Source organism: Haliaeetus albicilla, chromosome 14, assembly GCF_947461875.1.
Source record: "Haliaeetus albicilla chromosome 14, bHalAlb1.1, whole genome shotgun sequence".
NCBI classification, from domain to species: domain Eukaryota; kingdom Metazoa; phylum Chordata; class Aves; order Accipitriformes; family Accipitridae; genus Haliaeetus; species Haliaeetus albicilla.
This window is the reverse complement of record NC_091496.1, coordinates 27309865-27330392: the sequence shown is the minus strand read 5'-3', so window position 1 is coordinate 27330392 and position 20528 is coordinate 27309865. Positions and strand designations below refer to the sequence as shown.

The following is a 20528-nucleotide window of genomic DNA, read 5'->3' as shown; positions in this document are numbered from 1 at the left end:
TTGGGATATAACAGAAAATAGTCTATATAGATGTAATAGCACAAGTATTCTACTAGCTACTATAATTTAGTTATTAAAGTAACACTTCTACAGAAAATTACACAATTAATGAACAGATTTTGAGGTAAACCACAGAATTTGCATTTCAAAGAGAAATTAAATACCTCTGAATGTTTATTGATTTTTGATAGCTCTGCTGCTGTTTTCTTATCCTTAGTCTGTAGATTTTTGTCAGCTCCCAGCTCAAGCAACTTCAAAATTACACTTTTATGCCCATGCTGTGCTGCCCATATTAATGCCTGCAAAGAACAACTTCATTTCACCAAGTTTACATATGGAGCAAAAAAAGAACACAGTTTCAATCAATAAAGCAATCTTTGTAAGTTCTTAGATGGCAGAATCTGGAGACAAAGACATCTTGAAAGTGGTGTTAAAGCAGAAGAATACACCAATGAGTATTTCTGAGAAATCTGTACTTAGAATCAGTTTGTGGGTTCTTGCTTTTTAAAATTTTTATCAATTACAACACACAGAAGTAAATCACTTACTGAATATCCGTTTTCATCTTGGGCATTTATATGTGATCCATGAGCAACAAGAAGAGCAACAACCCGAGGATAGCCTTTTCTAGCTGCATACATCAGTGGAGTCATTTGTCTTCTGAAAGGGGACAGGTGAAAAAAATTATTTCAAGATATCAAAATCCAACTGCATTATCAAGCAGAACACCTCAATTCTGTAAAGATTCTCTGTTCTGTAGAAGAACTAAGCAGAGGATGAAAGCCCGAGACACCACATTCATGCTTCAGCACAATGGTCAACTTAACAGAACATATAGATTCAGCCATTCATTTATATCCAGTTAGCAATTTTTAAATATTTTAAGAGTTCACATTTATTTTCTGATTGAAATGAAGTTAAGAAGTCAATTGTTGTCCTCCACAAGAAGGAAACTTAGAGGAGGTTAAACAAGTGTCATCCAGGAGTTTAGAATATAGACTGATAGTACTTCTGGGAGAAAAAGTTAAAAAACCCATATCAATGTTTTATCATCTCCAAATTCAAGTAGCTCATTAACACACAAATAACTTTAACATGTCCCAGCTGTGAAACACAGTAGCTTCATGACTAAACCACTTCTGGTTTGGTTCTGAACCAGCCATTTAAAAACCAGTTTTTAAAGACCATCCCTCCTGCTGCTACCACAGACCCAGCAGCAGGACTCTCATTTAGCACACAGACCCAGCTTAATGAGAAGGGAACGGGCATAACTGCAGATCACATTTTTCACCCTACTAAAAGCAGAGAATATCAACAAATCACCCATTTTTTCCCCCTCAATTAAAAAAAAAAAAAACAAGTGGCAGAGACTTTCATTTTTTACTTAAAAAAATTATTTTCAAAGGATACAGCTTAAGTGATGAATTCTACATACAGTTAATTTTAAATCCAAAGCTCTGAAAAGAAATATGCAGTTTTGTGGAGGGCAAGCTGTAAATCACAACCAAATATTTAAGAGGAAGAATACTAAGAACAGCTATGTACATACTTGCAAAACCCTTTCTGGTAAAAACAATGTAAGCAAAAGAATCACAGGTCACACAGCTCTTGCCAGTGCACACAGGTGCAGTGCAATAGCACAGGGTGCACTCACCACCATTCAGGCACCCATCTGGAGTATGCCTGAGAGCAGTCTTCAGACAAACAATACATACAAATGTATGTAACCTGAAGGGATTACAATCTTAACTTTTCAAGTACTAAAACTAAACGCACATCAAAATATTTTTGTCCTTTATCCCATTTTTGTTTTCTGTTCCCAGAAATCTATGCGTTGACACTTTCTCTCCTACATATATTCCTATTTCTTACAACTGCTGAAGTGAGTACTTACAGATACCACCTTTCCCATTATTCTTTTTTTAATATCCCAAACCCACGATGACAACAGTTTATTGATCTTATGCTTCTATTGAGATGCTTGTAAGATGAAGCCATTGTGAACTGCTCTGAATATTTTGAAAGAAAAAAAAATATTGCTCAAAGCTTCTGTTAAAGAAGTATCTTTCCAGACATCTGACACTTATTCTTCAGTTGAATAAGATTGCAGAATTAAAAAAAATGCAGTATCAGAAGATAAAGATGTGGAGTTTCTAGCCACTATGAAGTAATCAGATTTAAGCCAAAGTATTTTACTAGTGATGTTCAATTAAAATTTATTGTATCTTAAAATGCAATATTTTTTCCTGAAAACTAACATCTATTGCTTTTAATGTACAGCTCTGTGTCAAAAATCTGCTGTCAAAAGATTATTCTATTTTGTTAGGATATACTCGAGGGGAGGATTGCTCTTTCCAATATTGTTTCTTAATGATAATTTCAATACCGACCACTAGAGGGACCCCAAAAAGCATATGTATACCACAGCAGCTGTCTTTAAATACAGACTTTCTGCTTCCTTCCAGAGTACTGCTAAAACTAAGGCTTTGCTCATCCTTCCTTGTTATTGTTCATTTACAACACGGTAATATTTTGTCTTAAGCAAACATAGATAAAAGTGCACTGAAAAAATCCAGTCATATTACAGGTTTGAAAGAGCCTTATGATAGGGAAAAAAGTCAATTACTTGGAGATAAGCAAAATTAAAGGTAACCAGGCCTTCAAGACATACTGTCAATAATAAGAAGAAACTTGGTAATGAAATGAAGAGACTTGCATCAGTCTATAACTAATTCAATTTAGTCCAGCAACGCTGCAAAAGCAGAAGTTCTGACCGAATATAAGAAGACATTTTTACCACGGGGCACAGACAATCAGTGGAACTGGCTGCTCGGAGAAGTTTTGTAGTCCCCATCTTTGGTGGGTTTCAAGACCAGATGGCAACTTAGCCTAATGTCATAGTAGAGGTGGCTTTAAGGAAGAAGTTGGACTAGAGACCTCCTGAGGTCCCTTCTGACCTGAATTACCCTGTGATCCTATGAAGATTACTGTAAAAACAGAGACTCTACAATCTGCGCCTGTAACTTAACTAATGACGAGATAGCAAGATATAGGTATCTACATATAGACATATACAAATATCTATAGATATCTATATTTTAAAGAATGAACAGAAGTTGATTACAACCTAATAATTTGTAGCAACAGAAACCAAACTCGCTTGCCCAATGCGGACATTCACTCCCACATATATTTCTATTCAGTGGGAGGTAGCCTTTGACAGACTTTCCATGCTATCATCTTTGAAGTATTTACATCTGACTGCAAAACCAGTCCATTCATACCTGTTTCCTTTTTCATTTCTTCTGCTCTCAACTTTTTTTTTGCACCTTTTTTTTTTGTACTTGCAAACTGCTACTACCTCACAATTACCACCTTCTTTTTCAAAGGAAAAATACTGAACAAAAGTCCAGAGGTTACAGAAGTCTTTTGTCCAAAGAACATCATGTAGTGCTTACAGCTGTACAGTACTGCAGACATGGTATCTGAAATCAAGGCAACAACTCAATGACATTAAAGCTACTGAAAAAGTTTCTCCATTTTTCAGAAAACCCCAATAAATATGACATTTAAAAGGTCCACCAACATGAATATGGAATTAGTACTTCAGGCATTCCATTTTAACGTTCAAGTTTTAAATTGCAAAGGCTACAAGCTGTTTCAGGATAGAAACACATAGTGCTGCATAAATCTGCAATTACATTTAAGCAGCACGTTATATGAGGGGTACCATTTAATGTCTTGGACAGGTGCTGCATAACCACCACCTCAGAAAACAAGGTCTGTTTACATGTACGTCCACAAGAGGGAGACTAGAGCTTTTGGGAAAACAAATCTTGTTTTCCTAACCCTGCAAAGAACCCCACAAATACAACAGCAAGCTTTAAGATGCCAAATCCACTGTTTCTTGCTAAGTTGAAGAGAAATTAAATGTATTGGTATGTCTCACTTGCAATCTAAAAATGTACATAGAAGGTATAGTGATAACCATCTGGCTAAAAGCTCTGAAGAATCCTTTCGTCATTTTGAGGAACCGTGCAGACAGTTGCGTTTCAGCAATCTGGCTTGCAGATAACCTTCTTGTCCAGACACCCATGAAGTCCTTTTTTATGGCACAATTTGCCACACGACATTTGCCTATATTGAACATGATACCCAAGTCACAGACAGTAAATAAATAAAATCTTAAAAGGCATATAAGCAATTTATTAATATACATGATGTCTGTTCCAACTATGTTTGCTTCCAGCTATGCAGCACCTAAATAAGAAGCAAAGAATCCTGCACTGGTCGTATGCAAATGTAGGGGTTTTTGTTTGTTTGTTTTTATCTTTAGGTCTCCCTGCTTTTATGTTAAGGATGGAGAAAAAGAAAAAACCAAAAGGTTTTTCAGTTTTCAGCGCCACCCAAAACTTTGTATGTGACACCTACACAAAGATACAACCAGAGGTTTCTACAGGCTTGCTTCATCTTCATCCTGTCAAAAAAACAGGGCAAAACATTATCACAAGAGAGCAAGCTGAGTGGAACAGCCCTAAAAGCTACCACTTGGAGCCTCCCACCCTCCATGAGCCACAGTAAACCAGGTGATACAGTGATAACTTGCTATCTCCCTGAAAAATGTCCCCAGTACCTGTCTGTTACCACTGAGCTGAATCTGTGGTGTGGAATTCACCACAGCTGGCAAACACACATTCTTACGTTTGGTATCGTGCTCTCAAGCAAGACAAAGTTCATCTTCCTGGAAAATTTCAGAAGGAGAAGAGGAAGAGAAGATGTCTTCCATCTAGACACAGGTTTCCTTCCATCAGGCAGATATCTATACAAAATTCAGTATTTCAGATTGGTGATCTTGAGAAGTATAAGCCATATGTAAAGTCTCGTAACTGGATATGTTTATTAACTAGACCAGTGTATCACTAATATTAGAAAAAAAATACAGCAGGTAGAAAATAATTTAACCTTAAGTTTAGTCTCAATCTTTTCTTATTGAGATCCCAAAGCAAGGAAATGATGCTACAAGACACTAATATTTTAGTCTATTAATCTGCAAACTGAACACTGCTTCAGATAACCAGGAACCATCTTCAGAAGCTTTTGGAGCCAGTTTCACCACTCCAGTGCTGTACATTAAGCCTGGAACTGAGAAATGAAGCGGTAATAGTGTATCCACAGCAACCAAAGGAAAGCTATTTGCCCATTTTCTGGCTTATTGGGGTTTTAAGTGATGAGGTGGGAAACTCCATACAAGTAGTATTGGAAGAACATAGTTCAGTGTAATATGAGCTGCAAGATACTTTTTCCAGGCACTATCTGCTGGAGGAAGGTAGGGGAGTCCTCTACCTTCTTGGAGCACAACTTGTTAGGAGAATGGAACATACAGTTCTAGTAAGAAGGCCGGGCTGGAAAAGGTGACAGCTTAGTTTCAGGTTCACTAGTTTTAGGCTTCATTTCAGATTGTCAGTTCTTGTACCTTTCTGCTTCTGAACTCTGTTTACATGATTGTTTTAAAATTAAAAACAGGCATCTGTGTAAGTTCTACAGTACACATTGGTGGGAAGGTAGACAGCTACAAAGTTATCTTCATATGACTAGAAAAATAGAAAGGATGTGATTATAAAAGGGATTAGCATAAAAATTAACAATAGGGATGGCAGAACTCTATGCTATGACATTCCCAATTATCCTGCCCTGTCTTCCTATATCGTTACTCCATCACATTTTTACAAACAAGCTGGTTTAGCTAAAAACATGCACACTTTGACCTAAAGTAGAAAAACAAGTGAGTTATCCACCTAATCAGAAACTTCGCAGACTGTTTTCAACTTTACTTTCAAAGTGGGGGTAAAGTCAGCGGTCAAGAAATTCAGCACGTACATGTGAAATCTACTCCACCTTTCTAATGAAAGGGCAATTCTGTCACGTAAAACACTCCTGAACTAAATCTATGGATATAACCCTTGACCAGGGTAAGCTAATGGCAATGATAACAAGTTTAATATACTTGGGATAGAACTAATCCCAATTTTTTGGGATATAATGCTAATGGATTTCAGTGCAGGTTTTGCTTCTGTTTTACACAAAGGCTGCTCAGGTGACATTCCAAGACACCACAGTACATTGTCAGAATGCCTCTCTTAAAAATAGCATCTAATGTTGCTACTGTCCCCAAGTATTTTATACCTCTGCCCAGAAACTGTGATCAACAGTTGTAAGCCTGTCAGTACCACCATACAGTCAATACCAGCTGGGAAAAGTACTATCATCTATTTTGGTGTCTAGACTCCTTCCCCCCTACCTGATGAACAAGACTCAACACTTATGTTCAAAAGCCACTCTTCCAAATTCACAGAACTCACACATGTAGCATGCTTTTGACTTCTCTTAACTTGGGTAAGAGGAGGGAAGAGATGTATGGACATAGCCCACATGAACACAGTACTTAGGTAAAGGTAATTTTGCATCTGATTTTTTTATATTTAATCCCTCTGTCCTGATGTTTGACCAACATAATAAAATAAGTCTTTCTGTCCTGAGTTCATAGCGCTAGAATAAAAAACTCTCTGAAAGGCATGAAGTATAATAGAGCATAACATCACAAGTTATTTTTTGCTCTGAGGTGGATAAAAGATCTTGACTCAATCATTATTAAATTCCCTCATTTTCTTGCCCCAGCCATAAAACGCACTGTAGTGCATTAACTTTTCCCAGGCTATTTACCTTTACTGAAATGTACTGTTTGTCATTTGGCATGGTTAACTATCACACAATGATAATGTCAAGGTCTCTGAAATTATTATGTGGCAGTGCAGACTTACTATCTTATCAGCAGCAATAAATATCTCGCTAAAATTGAGGTGTTACACAATTGCTTTATTCTGACTATGCAACCTGAAGAGAGACCCACCTTGTGAACTGGGTGATATTGCGATGAAAATTTCCCCCTTCCATTATCACCTTCTCAAGAGGGCAAAATAGACCAAAACTTTCATCATGAAACCATTTTTGATACTCCTCAAAACTGTTCTGAATGTAACCATAAGTGAACATATGTAGGCAACTTAATACCAGACCCGAGCAGTGATTGTACTTTCAGGTATATGCATATGACAGTATGCTTCAAGCTCAACTTGAATCTGTACAATGACAAAAGACAAAGGTCTAGTTCCTGTAATACTCGCCCTAAAAAAAGAAAAAAAGAAAACCGACTTTCTGAAGACTTTCTTTAAACATACACAAAATTCATAACCATTTTAGAGCAGAAACACTGAAGACAGACTTGGTCATTGACCAGGACTCAATTGTGCCAGAAATTTTAAGAGTGAGGGGCAAAAAAAAGCCACACAAACAACATAAAACCTCCACATATCCCATACACAATGAGACAAAGAGCTTATGTCAAAGTAAAGGAGGTTTCAGTCATTCACCTATTTGTCCCTCCTTCTAACAAAGAGCTATTAACATGAAACATCAACTCAAAACACTCTCCTTACTGGTAAAGCCATTAGGTTTCTTTAACTCTACTTTATGCAAACAAGAACTTGGAGGATGTCATCACCAAAATCCACATTTACTAGACAACCTATGACATGTAATCCTACCAGCAGTAAGTTAGTTATCAGTTGGTCACGCCTCTTCCTTCGGCCTAAAACAAAATCACAGCTTAACATTAATAAAATCAATGTATCTTTAAGAAAACACTGCAGGTTAAAAGAGGTTTTTTAAAAAAGACTGCTTAAGTATTTCCAGGCCTTACAAAAGGATAAAGTATATAATTTACATTCTGGAGCATGAGGGAGGTGAATGATACAAGATAAGCAGAATAAATTTCTCAAGGTAGCATTCACTTAAATGAAGAATTCAAGCTATAGTAGCTCTACAAAGGCTATACAGAGCAGGTCTTACAATGCCTTCTTGTTTCACCTAGCCATTACCTCACTTCTTGTTTGTCTTTCTAAACTCTTCAGTCAGCACTTATGCTTTGATACACTACATTCTCATCAACAAAACTGTTTTTACATCTATCAGTATTCAGTTCCCAATTTTGGCTTAGCAAAAATATGCAAGTTACTCTATTGAACACGTTCTCCTCAGTCCCCTATCCTATTGCAGAGAAATCATCTATCTACCCACTCCTAAACTCATCTTCTTTCTTAGAATGCATTTCAAAAATCAGTTTATTTCTCACTAGGCCTTCCCCACTCCACATACACTTCATGAATTAGACAAAAAAATGGCAAGTTTCTGTGCATTACCTCCAGATGACATGAGATAAAAAAGCCTATTGGCTGCCCTGACAGTGCAACAGAGAAAGCATAAATACTAAACGCTACTTTACATGAAAGTTAAGTATTCTGCTTTGCATTCACACACATTCCAGTTGTGGACAAGAGAAGCTTCCTAAAATCATTCCGGTTCTTAAGTGCTGAGACAGCCAAATAATGTGGACCTTAGTTCTTAACACCCGTGGTAAACTGATCACACGGGAAGTACTCTCACAATAATCTCAACTCACTGACAGTTCTGATGCTCTCCTACAGAACATCCTGCTTGCTGTAATGAAACAGGTGAAATGGGATTGCAGTGCCCCACAGAGGGTCTGTTTTGATCCCTCAGCTTCACAGAAGCTGTTTTGTTGTGTTTCATCCCCGTTTCAGAAGACAGTGGAAGAAGCCCACAAGAAGTAGCAGCTGCTGCCTAGGCAGTTCTAATGATGGGAGTGGTATGCACAAATGTCAAATAATGGAAAGGAATAAAGACAGCACGAAGATTTTTGAAAAATCCAGACCTTGTCACCTAACTTCTACTTTTATTTGGTACAAACGACATCTCTGATTGCCACTTAATTTATCTTTTCATTTGAGAAAGACTACTCTTGCAAAAGTGAAAAAACCACAACTGGACACTGTATCTGATGTATGCAAGCATGACTCATATGTTAGCACAAGGTCTTAGGAAACAAAGAGATAGCAAGTAAATATTTGTATATAAAGACCAACTATGCATAACATACTCTAAGTTTATAAATAAAGTTTTGCCCTTAAAATTCCCATCTCAGAACCCAAACTTTTTTTTTTTCCCTTCAAAGTTTAGCCAAAGGCCTTTCCAAACATAAACCTGCAGCTTTGCACTCTGGTTTACATTTTCAAACACCCAGGACAAAGTTTAATAATGCAAAGCCTGCCCCCGTTTTTTAAAGCAGGATGTTTATCCTAACACCCAGCTTTCTGATGGCAACAATATGTAATTATTTCAGAGTCTGTAGCTTTCTCTTCTTTCATGAACAATTTTTAGCCTCTCTGATCAGAATAAATGAATGGCATTTAAATTTGGTACCAGACATCGCACTTCACATTGGCACTTCAGCACAACTATGTTTCCTCCTTGTCTATGAGTACTATGCTCACATTGAGGTTCAGGGCCCAGAGCAATTAATTCTACTAATGAGAACCAACAGGCCTCCAACTCTGTTCTCTTTAGAGGGCTACACAATCCACATATCTCAGGTAATATGGTGAAAGAGCTGTGGTATAAAAAACAAATTTCAGTTAGTTGAAAAACAAGCCATTTCAATTTGACCCAAACAATATATTTTTTCTGCAGCAGAGGGAAGACAGTTTATCTTGGGTCAGCCCAGAATTTCTTTCTTTTTGATGCAAAATGAAACATTGCATCAGACTATGCAACTACAGACATCTCACAATGCACTGCTTCAGACTGCTGAGACACCAAGTGGTAATTCAAGAAACAATCTGTTACTTGTTTTTAAAAGGAGATTAAATCTTCTTTTAATCTGGATTATTCCAGATTGCACTAGAATAAATGTATTTTATTTACAGAGAAGTTTTCTTTTTCCATAGGAGGCTGTCTGTGAAAGGAATATAGCCAGATACCCACAAAAACCTCAAAAGGAGGACATAAATTTAAATAAACAATTAACTGATTTAACTTACATCCTTATACAGAAGCAGCAATATGATTTGGGAAAGGCAGAGGACATATTTCTTGCCCTTACACTGCAGATAAATGAAGTACTAAGATTAGTTTTTATCTTAAATTTATATCTTGCTCAGCTGAGGAACATACTTAAATTTAATAAAACTGATCATAGTCTTATCTTCTGAGATGTAATAGGAGAAATAAATATCTAGACACTAATCTTTCCTTATACAGACTGCAGTGAAGTTACAAAAAGCTAACGAAGCACACATCATCTTAACCAACAGCAGCTATGTCTATAAAGATGTCTCTGTATATTAACAATAAATCTTACGCTGTATTCACAGACATGGGGTTTTTTGGTACCTGCAGGTAAGGTTAGGGTCAGCATTCCTTGACAGAAGCAGTTCTACAGTCTTCAGGACGTTTTCCTCTGAAGCATGTGCAGTACATGCCGCCATCAGCACAGTGTACTTATCTGTTTTGAAACTTGCAGTTAGAGAATTACATATATAAACACCATGATAATCCAGAAGTTCCTTTAAAAGCCTTTACATTTGCTAGAGTTGTTAATTGGGTTCTGATGCTCTAAGATGTTTAGAACAGGGTAAAAAAACTTGGTTTTCTTCCAATTAAAGTCACTAGTATTATCAGGTAAGATAAAGGCATCTGAGAAGAGAAGATACTCAGAAAGATGAGAGTGAATGGCAGTAGTAAAGCATCTATTCCTACTAAAGTTTAGGATACTTCTTAGGTACCCCAAAAACCCAGTAGGAGCTTATCTATAGACGCTTGTTTCTCAAATCTTTTTCCACACCAGTAGATTCACTCCCTGTTCCTCCCCACCTCTCCCTGAAACACAGTCAAGGAAAGAAACAGCTTACAGAAAGTTAACTGCAATGGATTAAAAAAGTGCAAGAAATGTATTATAAACACATAGCAACATCAATTTTAGGGACAACAGAGGCCCATAAAAAGGACAGCTGAAGTAACAAGGCTTTATTATAGGGCTTAAGGAAAAGGAAGTAAGCATACTAAACTAGACTACTATGGTGCGTAAAAGTATGGTCTTAGATGTGGATTTAAACAACATCTACACAGCCCATAAAGATTCATCAGGAGGAACCAGTGTATTTGCTCCAGCTCTGAAGCCAGCTGGGTGTTACACGCCACCTTTGCTCACAAATCAGAATTGTACACCCCTGCTGTTTGCCCACAGAACAAGGGAGATCTCCTTTCCCATCGTTCTCCTGAAGATATGTGGGAAGCATCAAACCTCAAGGACCTTAGCGAGTTAGTTGGCCCTACAGTCAATTAGAAGACTGCCATTTGAATAACTGCCCTTTTTACTTATTGCACAAACTTGTTCACAAGTTCAAACATGCCTTTAACAATTTAACAAATATAATTTTAGCTGTACCTACTTCAGACTGTACCATGAAGCGTTACAACATATTTGCTAACTTTCTTGTAGAGATTTTAAGACTGTGTATATATTAAAACCTTTATTCAACTGAGCTCAGATTTTATTATATTTAAACATGAGAAGTTTGTTATGTACTTTACCCCCCTCTGCTATACTTTATTTCTTACCACTTCTTGTCCCCCACTCCTCCAACCAAAGACCTTAGTTTTGCATTTAAATTAATCTAGTTTCTTAATACATCTTTTAATTTTCAACCACCTCCTGTAGAATTTCTAACACATATAAATCAGTACGTTAAATGAAAATTAAGTTTCAGCGAGTCACATAAACTCCTGAACAGTAAGCAATTAATCCTTCAGTAAATTATTTGATACAGTGACAGATTTTTACTCAAAATGGTTAACCTGGTTGTCAATAACAACATGAATGGAAAGGTGGCAGGACTTTGAACAAAGGTATGGATAAGCACCATTAATCTGGGAATGATATTTAGGAGAAACCTGTAGTAATATTTGTATTCAGTATTTCATGTAGTGATAAAGAGTGGGAAATTAATTTCTGTTAGCCTACCTATAGTTTATACATGTGAGCAAGAGAAGAAGGGGAAGAAACACCTTAGAATTCTCCGGTGTCTCTTTTGCAGAGAAAAACTGGTAAGAGACTGCAAAAAAGATTAGTTTATGTTCAGCCTAATTGAAAAATCCAGAAAAGCCAGTGAATTTACTCCTCAAGGATGCTGCATTCTGATCCCATCACATAGTGAATGCTGCATTAATTCCTTGTTCTTCACAACTACGAAAAAGGGTAAAATTAAGTATCCACCTACAAAGAATGACCGAAATGTGACAAAAGGCGATTAACAGTATAGATATTATTAGGATTGTAAACATTACAGGCTAATTAGTACAGGATCACTTGTGTGATTGCCTGCTGATGTAAAAAAAGCAGCAGGACCAGTAATATTTAGTACCACTTCAGGATGGCATAGCTTTACTGAACACATGTGGCCTGACCTGAATCAATGACTTTCAAGACTGTTCCCGAGTGGACAGTACCCTGTTGCACATATGCCCTAGCTACTGTTTCCCTACACAGGCTAACAGGGAAACAAGCGGAGAAACTTGATCCCAGCAAGGTGCCACTTAGGGCAAACACACTTGGTCACACACTGAAAAAATGCCATGCATGTTGGTTAACTGGTCAGCTGAAACTGCTGCCCATAGCAGTTTTTGCCCCATTTATAGCTCTACTGCCATAAACAAGGAACAGGTATGAGTTGTAGGCAGCCACATGGAAGTTCTCTGAAGTTGGCTACAAGGACAGTAACTCGAAGGCATGATTGCTTTTGGTGCAGGCAATCTACTCTGATCTCATACTCTGATCAGCTGCTAAGAAGTTCAAGAAAATTTTCAGAGCCAGAATTGTACCATCTGCATTTCACTCTACTACTGTAACAAATATCGGCAAGTTACCAGAAAATACGATCACTGCTTTTATGTACTTGGCAGTATTGTGTGTTGCATCAGTTTCTTCTGTACTGCAATGTTTTTTCTTGAACTTCCATAAATATTCCAACACAATGAAAAAGAAGGAAAACAACCACAGCTGAAGTAGCAAAAAGTTATCATTAAGCCACAAAAATTGACAGAGGAACTGACAGAAGCTCCACTGAACTTTTGCAGAAAAGGGCGATCTAGTAACACGCTAAAGAAGTTTTCACTTAATAGAAAAACTGTGCTCTAGTTTTAGAGTAGTTCACATTAGTCTCCCACAAACTGGAAAGCTACTGCTGTTGTTTGGGATTCTAGCTAGTTTATGCATGTACATACTTCGTAACAGGACCAAACAAAGGAAGTTTTAACTGTACAACTTTATCGTAGAATTCTTGAACAACTATTTCTAAACACTCTTTTTAAAAAAGTACTTGGGGATTGGGAGGTGGGGGGCGGGAAAGACAGAATGAGAGAAAAAGAAAACCCATTAACTGATTCCAGATCAGTTCCAAGAACACATTTTTTACTGTAAAACTACTGCTTTTACTTGAAAACTGTGAAAGCTAGACTAGGTCCCAGTTCCACTGTGAACTTTGATTTTTTTCCCTATATATGTAAAAAGAGAATAAGGATAGAACAATGTCCGGTACTGAGCATTACTGGCCAGTATTTTTCATTCACATCTTACCTATTTCAAAACGTGCATTAGCACCTCTGTCCAGAAGAAGACGCACTACTGCAAAGTCAGCCACACTGGCAGCACACATCAGGGGAGTCCATCCAAAATGAAAGCTAGATTCTATGCTTATACCTGTCAAAATTTAAGATACTAAAATCATAAAGCTGCACCACAATAAACATGCTTTTTATAAACCTTACTCTCAATATATATCATTACAAAGGTTACAGTTTGTGTTTAGTCCTAAGGAGAGAAGTCTCTTACACCATTTTAATTTTTTTAATACACCTTTATCTAGAACACCAGAAAACAACTTTTAGAACTGACACCAAGGAAGCTCAGTTCTCAATCCAAGAGGTTAAGTACCACAGAAAGACTACATTTAAAAAAAATGTAAGTAATAAATTTAGCTGCAAAAATAATTTCAGAGCAGTACACAGAATCTCTGTTTTCTCCACTTATGTGCAATACCTTTCTTCAATCAAAATGAAAAATTTTGATTCTTGCTAAGCCAAGTGGACTGCTGTGGAAGCAAACTGCTTGTCAGGCATTTAAGATCCTATTGACTAGGGTTTTCCTGCTTCACAGCTCCTTTTCTTCTTTGCCTTGCCAGGCAGTTAACTAGAAGAGACCATTTTTGTGTTCAGTACTAACAAAATATTATCTCCATAGAAAGAAGAAATAGAAGATTATGCAAGATTCAGTCACAATCACCAGATTTGTTTGTTACTCTTTATAATAGCCACATCTTCCTTTGTGGCTATAAGTAAGCTTGCCAGACAGCCCTCCCAAATTCACCAAGAACCAAGTACCAGACCAAGACAGTAATCCGACAACTTACAAATAAAAATCTCGACACGTTTTTGCAATAAGAGGAATCATCCTTCCTTCAATCCTTCTTCAAATATTACCTCCTCTAGAATAGTTTCCATCAGCTGTTTCCATATTAGTCCAACAGTGATTATGGATAATCAAAAATACTTCTTTAAAAGAGACAGCTCTGGAAAGTACCAAAACTGCCCTAAGAAATTTGTGACAGTCAAGCTCCACGCATACCTTTTCATGAAAAATGTATATTTGCTTCCCTGCCTTGGTAGTTTGTCAAAGATGTGCTCAGTGTAGCAACATAAAGCCATTAAAGCTGAGGGAGTAACAGGTCACTGCTCTTGGATTGATTCTTCAACTGTTAAAGATCTGGAGTTGTAGAAGTGATCAGTAAAGAGGCAACATTCAATGAAAGCCAGGTGTGGAAGCATTCTAACACCTCTAACACCTGCAAGCCACAGAATTTATGATAAAATCTTCTTAGTAATGCATACATACTAGCTGCAGTCCTTAATGTCGCAGCATTCCAGTTTATCTGCAGTATACAAAACACTTCATTGAAGTCCACAGCCAAGTACTACAAGGGGAGCCAGCAAGCCTCCCTTCGCAGTCAAACCTGAACTTCCTTGTAGACAAGTCACTTCAAGAATTTAGAAAGTGTGACATCCAACAGCCCACTGAAGTAACACTAGTAAGAAAGGAATACCAGAAAGCTGGCACTATCAGCCTTAACAAGTCCCTTTTCCTCTTAAGAAGAAAAGCAGTCCATGCAACTATCTAGAGCTTTTTATTTTAATACATATCTGAACAACAGTGACAAAGGATCTATTTGGCAGGCATATAGAGACTTATTAAAACTCAAGAAGGTATTTTTCTCGTTGCTTTCTTTACACTTATAGCAAACAGTATCTCACGATGCTGGTGCTTTTTCTAAGCTCTAGAAGTATAATGGTCTATTTGGCAATGAAATGTCAAACCTGTGTTACAGCTTGTTTGTCCTGCATGGCCTCCTGCCATCTTTGTAGTGACTGCCTTGAAGTACCATGCAGTATGAAAGTCATCGGGGAAGACCAAGAAAGGACAACTGAAGCAGTAAGTCATGTTGCTTCTTGGCTGCATGGTTATACAAGTTGTTGACTGAACCAGAAATGTCTCCCCCTGGTTACTACTCAGACTCTCTCATTATGGGAGCTGTTCTTGAAGTAAACAGTGTTAGTTTAGCATTTAAAATGGCCCTTAAGAAGTCCTATAAGGCAACAGTGAAGCCCAGAAAAAAATTTTTAGTAAAAAATCAGGCCAGATGCAACAGCCAGAGAGAAGTGAGGCTGCCGCAGCTCCACACCCCCAGGCCCAACCACTATCGATGCGGAGCGTGTATTCCCAGCAGACACACACATACACCACCACCCACACTGATCAACACAGACACATAGAGCACTCGTGAACACAGACAGCACCAATGGTCTCATCCTGCTCCCTTTTGGGATAGATCTATCTCCTCCAGCTGCTGGCATCAGAGACACACGGGCCTCTGACCCCCTGTCCCACTCCTGGGGCTGGCACATCCTTTCACTCCTGTCTCTACAGTCGCTGGCACCCAGGCACAAGGTCCCTATGACAGCCCAGGGAGTCCCTTCCTCTGAGACCATTATTTGGGTTCTTGCCTGCCCCAGGCCTCTCTGCTCCTCTGGGCTTGTGGAGATGGGCCTGTGATGGGCTGATGGCTTCCATGATGGGCCAATGGCTTCCATGATGGGCCTGGGAGGAGCTGGGCCAGGGTGTTATTTGGGCTTCCCCACCTTCCATTACCTCTCTGTGTTCCTTTGTGGGCATGAGCAGAGGAGCTTTTCAGACACATAGCCTCACAAATTATGTCTACGAGGCAAAGCAGATACAACATTGTTTTTTACAATCCGAGTTAGAGATAAATATCCTCCTCTTTAAGCAGGAATGGGGAGAAATACGTTCTGGCCCCAGACAAGCTCTACAGCAGAAACTATATGAAGCATGTGAATAACAGTGAAGTAAAAGAACAGCAAAGGAAAAACTATGTTCTTTCTGTGATTACTGCAGTTTCTCTGGTATCTCTTTCAAATATTTTGTTGACTGTGGCTAATAATAGCTACGGTAGAAAGGCTCTGTAGAACTGCCTCAGTACCAAATATTCCTAAAGCAATGGCTAAGCAAGCCAGAAGACAACATGTTCTCACTCTACCTGAAAGAATGGCCCCAACTGTTGCTAGGAAATCCACTTCCAACACAAATCCTGAGTTTGGTCAAGTGCTGGTAGCGAGCCTCCTACAAGCTCTACTGAACATACACTAAAGGCAACTTTGGAGGCAAAGATTTAATCTGACTGAGCATTGATCCTCTGAAGGACAATGTCACCTTTCTTCAAAAACGCCTCCCTGTTAGGCAGGCATTGTGTTCTACTGCTCTGCAGGACAGTACTGGATAGGTCAAAATTTACTGTTAATTGTATTTTCAGGAAATGATAGATTCTCTTGTGATACTGCCTTGTACATTTCAGGAGACAGGACACTAGACCACAGGAATCTCTGGCCTGACCTTACACTCTTACAGATACCGATTATCATCTTCCAATAGCATAGAACTGCTCATTATGTAGCAAGCATCAACACAGAAAATGAACTATTGCTGTTTGACTGCAATACAAGCAGTCAAGCATGACTAACAAAACAATTAAGCAATCTGATGCACAGACATCACTAAAAACTCTACCTATAAGAACATATTTTCTCAAAGCAAAACAGAAGATGCATTTCACTCTGTATTACGCCTCTGTGTTTCAGCCTGTGCAATAGTTTTTACTTAATTTAAAAAAAACATTTCCCCACTGTAGTGAGAAACAGTCTTCTTCTAAAAGGGCAAGTAATGTCTTTGTTTTAAAACTCAGAAAAACCCATTGCTAACCAGAAAAATACTTTCTTCCAGCCATAAGACAGATTTTCCTCAGATAACAAGCTCTTGGCTACTATATTCTGCTTGCTTGCTGAAGCAGAACTTCCTGACAATTATCACTAGGCAGGTCAACTCAGCTATGCAGTTTTTCATTGCCCTGGATGCTTCAATAAGTGATCCAATCCTCCTAACACTGAATAACAGAAACACATTACAGACAAATAGTGAGGAACAGAACAGGGAGAAAGGCTTTTAGTGTTAAGACAAACTACTTTTTAGTGACAAATGCCACACAAACCCTATTAGACCTTTCAGAATTACAAAATCGTTGTCCAGCTGATGTTGCCAGGACAGCAGTATTACACAGGGCACATACCAGAACCTTAACAGTGCTGTGAGTGAGAATAAAAAAAAAAAAAAAAAAAAAAAAGGAATTTCCAAAGTGGGGGAGCATTAAAACAAAAAAAGTCACCCTACTCTTCCTGCCCCCTCTCCCCCAAGCAACCCTCAACACCAAATTAAGACCACCCACTGAATTCTCACTCTCAATTTAAACCACCTCAAATTCGTTGTTTGTAATTGATATTTTCAGGTTAAAAATGCATCTGAAAACAAAGAAACACCTTATTTGATAGCTCACACATTTCACAATTTTCAGGGCTCCTGCTTGACGTAAGAAATAAAAATTAGAAGGAATTTCCTGCAATACCACATACTGAGTCACTGAAAAAGTAATTTCATCTTTAAAATAAGAGTTTATATCCTGTATTGAAAACATTCACATATTCCTACACGCACTCAACACATTATTTTGAAACAAGAACTTCGAAGCTTTAGAATTCTTGCCAAGTTCAATTAAAAATATTCAACTTCGTAACTGACTTTCCTCACCGGAGTTCAAGAGTTCTTCAATTAATGACACATCACCATGAAATAGAGCTTTCTTTAATGCTTCATTCTTGTCCGCCTGCAACATTTGATCCAACTGCTAGATAAGCAAAGAGAAGTTAAGTCAAAACCTAGTAACTGTTTCAAGGTAAAAAGTACAGCTTGATTTCAGTATAAAAGCACTAATGATCTCTGTAAGGACAAAGCAGGGAAGGGGAGGGAGCAAGGTAAAACGTTCCTTCTTCTGTCTCTGTAGACCTGCTTAGGGCCTACTGTAAAACATAAAGTTGCAAAATTAACTTTTCAGAAAGGATCCATTCTCTGAAAATGTAAATATCTTCTTTCTCAACAGACCTGCTATCCTCCTGCGCTGCTCTCAGTTTTTCTTAATGGTATTTGATTTCAGTTAAGATTCTTTTTCCTCTTTTGGCACTAGAAAAATGTTGCAACACATTTCTGTACCTTTTTTGTACATTTCACATGTTGTGAAGCACAGCGCTAAAAAATATATGTATCAGACATAAAAGTCAGTTTGGGGCAACACAGCTCAATGACTAGCTGTCTGGGTTAACGCAGCATGAATCCACTGCTGGTAAGTCTTACTGTTCCTCTTTTGCCCTATTCCTGTGGTAGCACAGGTATTTGTGTTGCTGCATCATAAAAGATCTGGCTGAAGAATGCCCTGACCAAAGACTAGTTTATGATCAGACAAGTTGCCTGATTCAAGTTCCTTCCAAAAGCATCACAGATTTGTTCTCTATTAAAGCTGCAGATGCAGCTGAAGATTACTGCTGGCATTATCTAGATTATACAAAACATATACACAAATAAGTGGAGGACTATTCACTAGTTTCTTTGCAGATAGACGTGGGTATGGAAAGAAGAGAAGTCCTATTTCATGGTAAGTTCTGAAGTCATAACATGAGAACTTTGAATTACTCAGTTTTCCCCAGCACACTGTAGTCTATCTTTCCAACAACTTTTGTAACGATTTTAATAAGTGCTTAGTGTCTAGACAACCAATGGTGAGAGAGAAACAGCCAATATAACAATTTAGCCCTTTTTCGTTCTGTTCAGCCAACAATGTCCAAATAATGCCTACCTTTGGATAAGAACCTCCATTTAAAGATCAAGGCCCCTGAAAAACCTGACTATAACCTTTAGCAAGAGTACTGCAAGTACTGAGTTACCTCCATTTTCCAATTCTGGCCATCAAACAAACCAACGGCTAAAAAGCCTTGCAGAGTCTCCCTCTACCTCACACTATCAGATGCCTCACACCTATTAGATGCAATAAAATCACTTAAATCTTTAGGTTAGCGAGAAAGAGACTCAGAGATTTAAGATATAAAACAGCTTTACAGGCCCCCAGTCGCTTTCAAATTTGTTCTTGTGTTAAAATAGGGACGAGGGTTTGTTATTAAGGGGGTGAAAACCATTTTAAACAAACGCTGAGGTTTTACGTAAGAAGACAACCCCCCCAAACTTAGGTTTTCTTGACTCCTGGATTGAGGGTACACCGCCACTACCCTGCTAAGAAATAATCACAGAGGAGGCACCAGCCGCAGCCCCTCCCGAGGCCACCCTCCTCGGCCAGACCCACCGCGCCCCGCTCCCCTCACCGCCATTTCAGGCCGAGGCCGCCTCCCTCAGGAGGCGCGAGGCCGTCTCCCCAACCCCGAGACACCCGCCCCCGGCCGCAGGCCCCAGCCCGAGGGCGCCGGCCGCGGAGAGGCTGAGCCCCACCTGCGGCTCGCGCCGCACGACGCCGATATCCCAGCCGTCCTCGTCGCTGTCGTCCTCCTCCCCCCCCGCCACAACGCGGATCCCCCACGGCGTGGCGGCCATGGCGTTCGCGCGCGCGCGCGCGCTCGCCTCGGCGCCGGCGGGTCACGTGGCTCCGCGGCGGCCGCGCCGCTTTCCCGCGCACGAGGCGCTCGCGGGGCTTCGGGAGGGCCCGTCGCGTGCCGGCTGCGTCGCGACCCGCCGCCGGCGACCCCTCCGGGCGGGCGGGCTCCTCACAGCGCGGCCGGCGGCCGCTTCTGGGCGAGGCAGCCGTCGTTCCTGAGGGGAAAGGGGTAGTTTGGTGTGTGCTGGTGATGGCGTTGCAGCGTCAGGGAAAAGAAACCAATCAAACTTACGGTCATAGGCACGTGGGAGCGCAGCGTGGCTTTACGAGTGGCTCGGCTGTGCTGTGGGGCGTTGGGCAACGCGGCAGGGCTGCGTGTCGAGTTGTCTCTCTAGCTCTACGACTGGTGTATGCGCGTAAATCCAAGGTAAACGATAATGTTTTCTCTCTTTAATTTCTGTCATCATTAATACGCTCTTAAAATGCTGCCTGACCTAATAGCAGTCA

The 20528-nt window shown here is 39.3% G+C and overlaps 1 protein-coding gene across 1 annotated transcript in view; it reads right to left on the bottom strand.

Annotated features, from left to right (window-relative positions):
* The window catches only part of ASZ1 (ankyrin repeat, SAM and basic leucine zipper domain containing 1), a 41774-nt gene extending 21739 nt beyond the window's left edge, over positions 1-20035 (bottom strand). The window contains exons 1-6 of the mRNA XM_069802313.1: positions 19919-20035; positions 18176-18272; positions 13547-13669; positions 10306-10417; positions 549-660; positions 165-299 (exon numbers count right to left, since the gene is read on the bottom strand). Of these exons, the coding sequence (XP_069658414.1) occupies positions 165-299; positions 549-660; positions 10306-10417; positions 13547-13669; positions 18176-18272; positions 19919-20020 (681 nt within the window). The 5' untranslated portion in view covers positions 20021-20035. The remainder of the gene's footprint in view (positions 1-164; positions 300-548; positions 661-10305; positions 10418-13546; positions 13670-18175; positions 18273-19918) is intronic.
* Between the last annotated feature and the right edge of the window lie 493 nt (positions 20036-20528).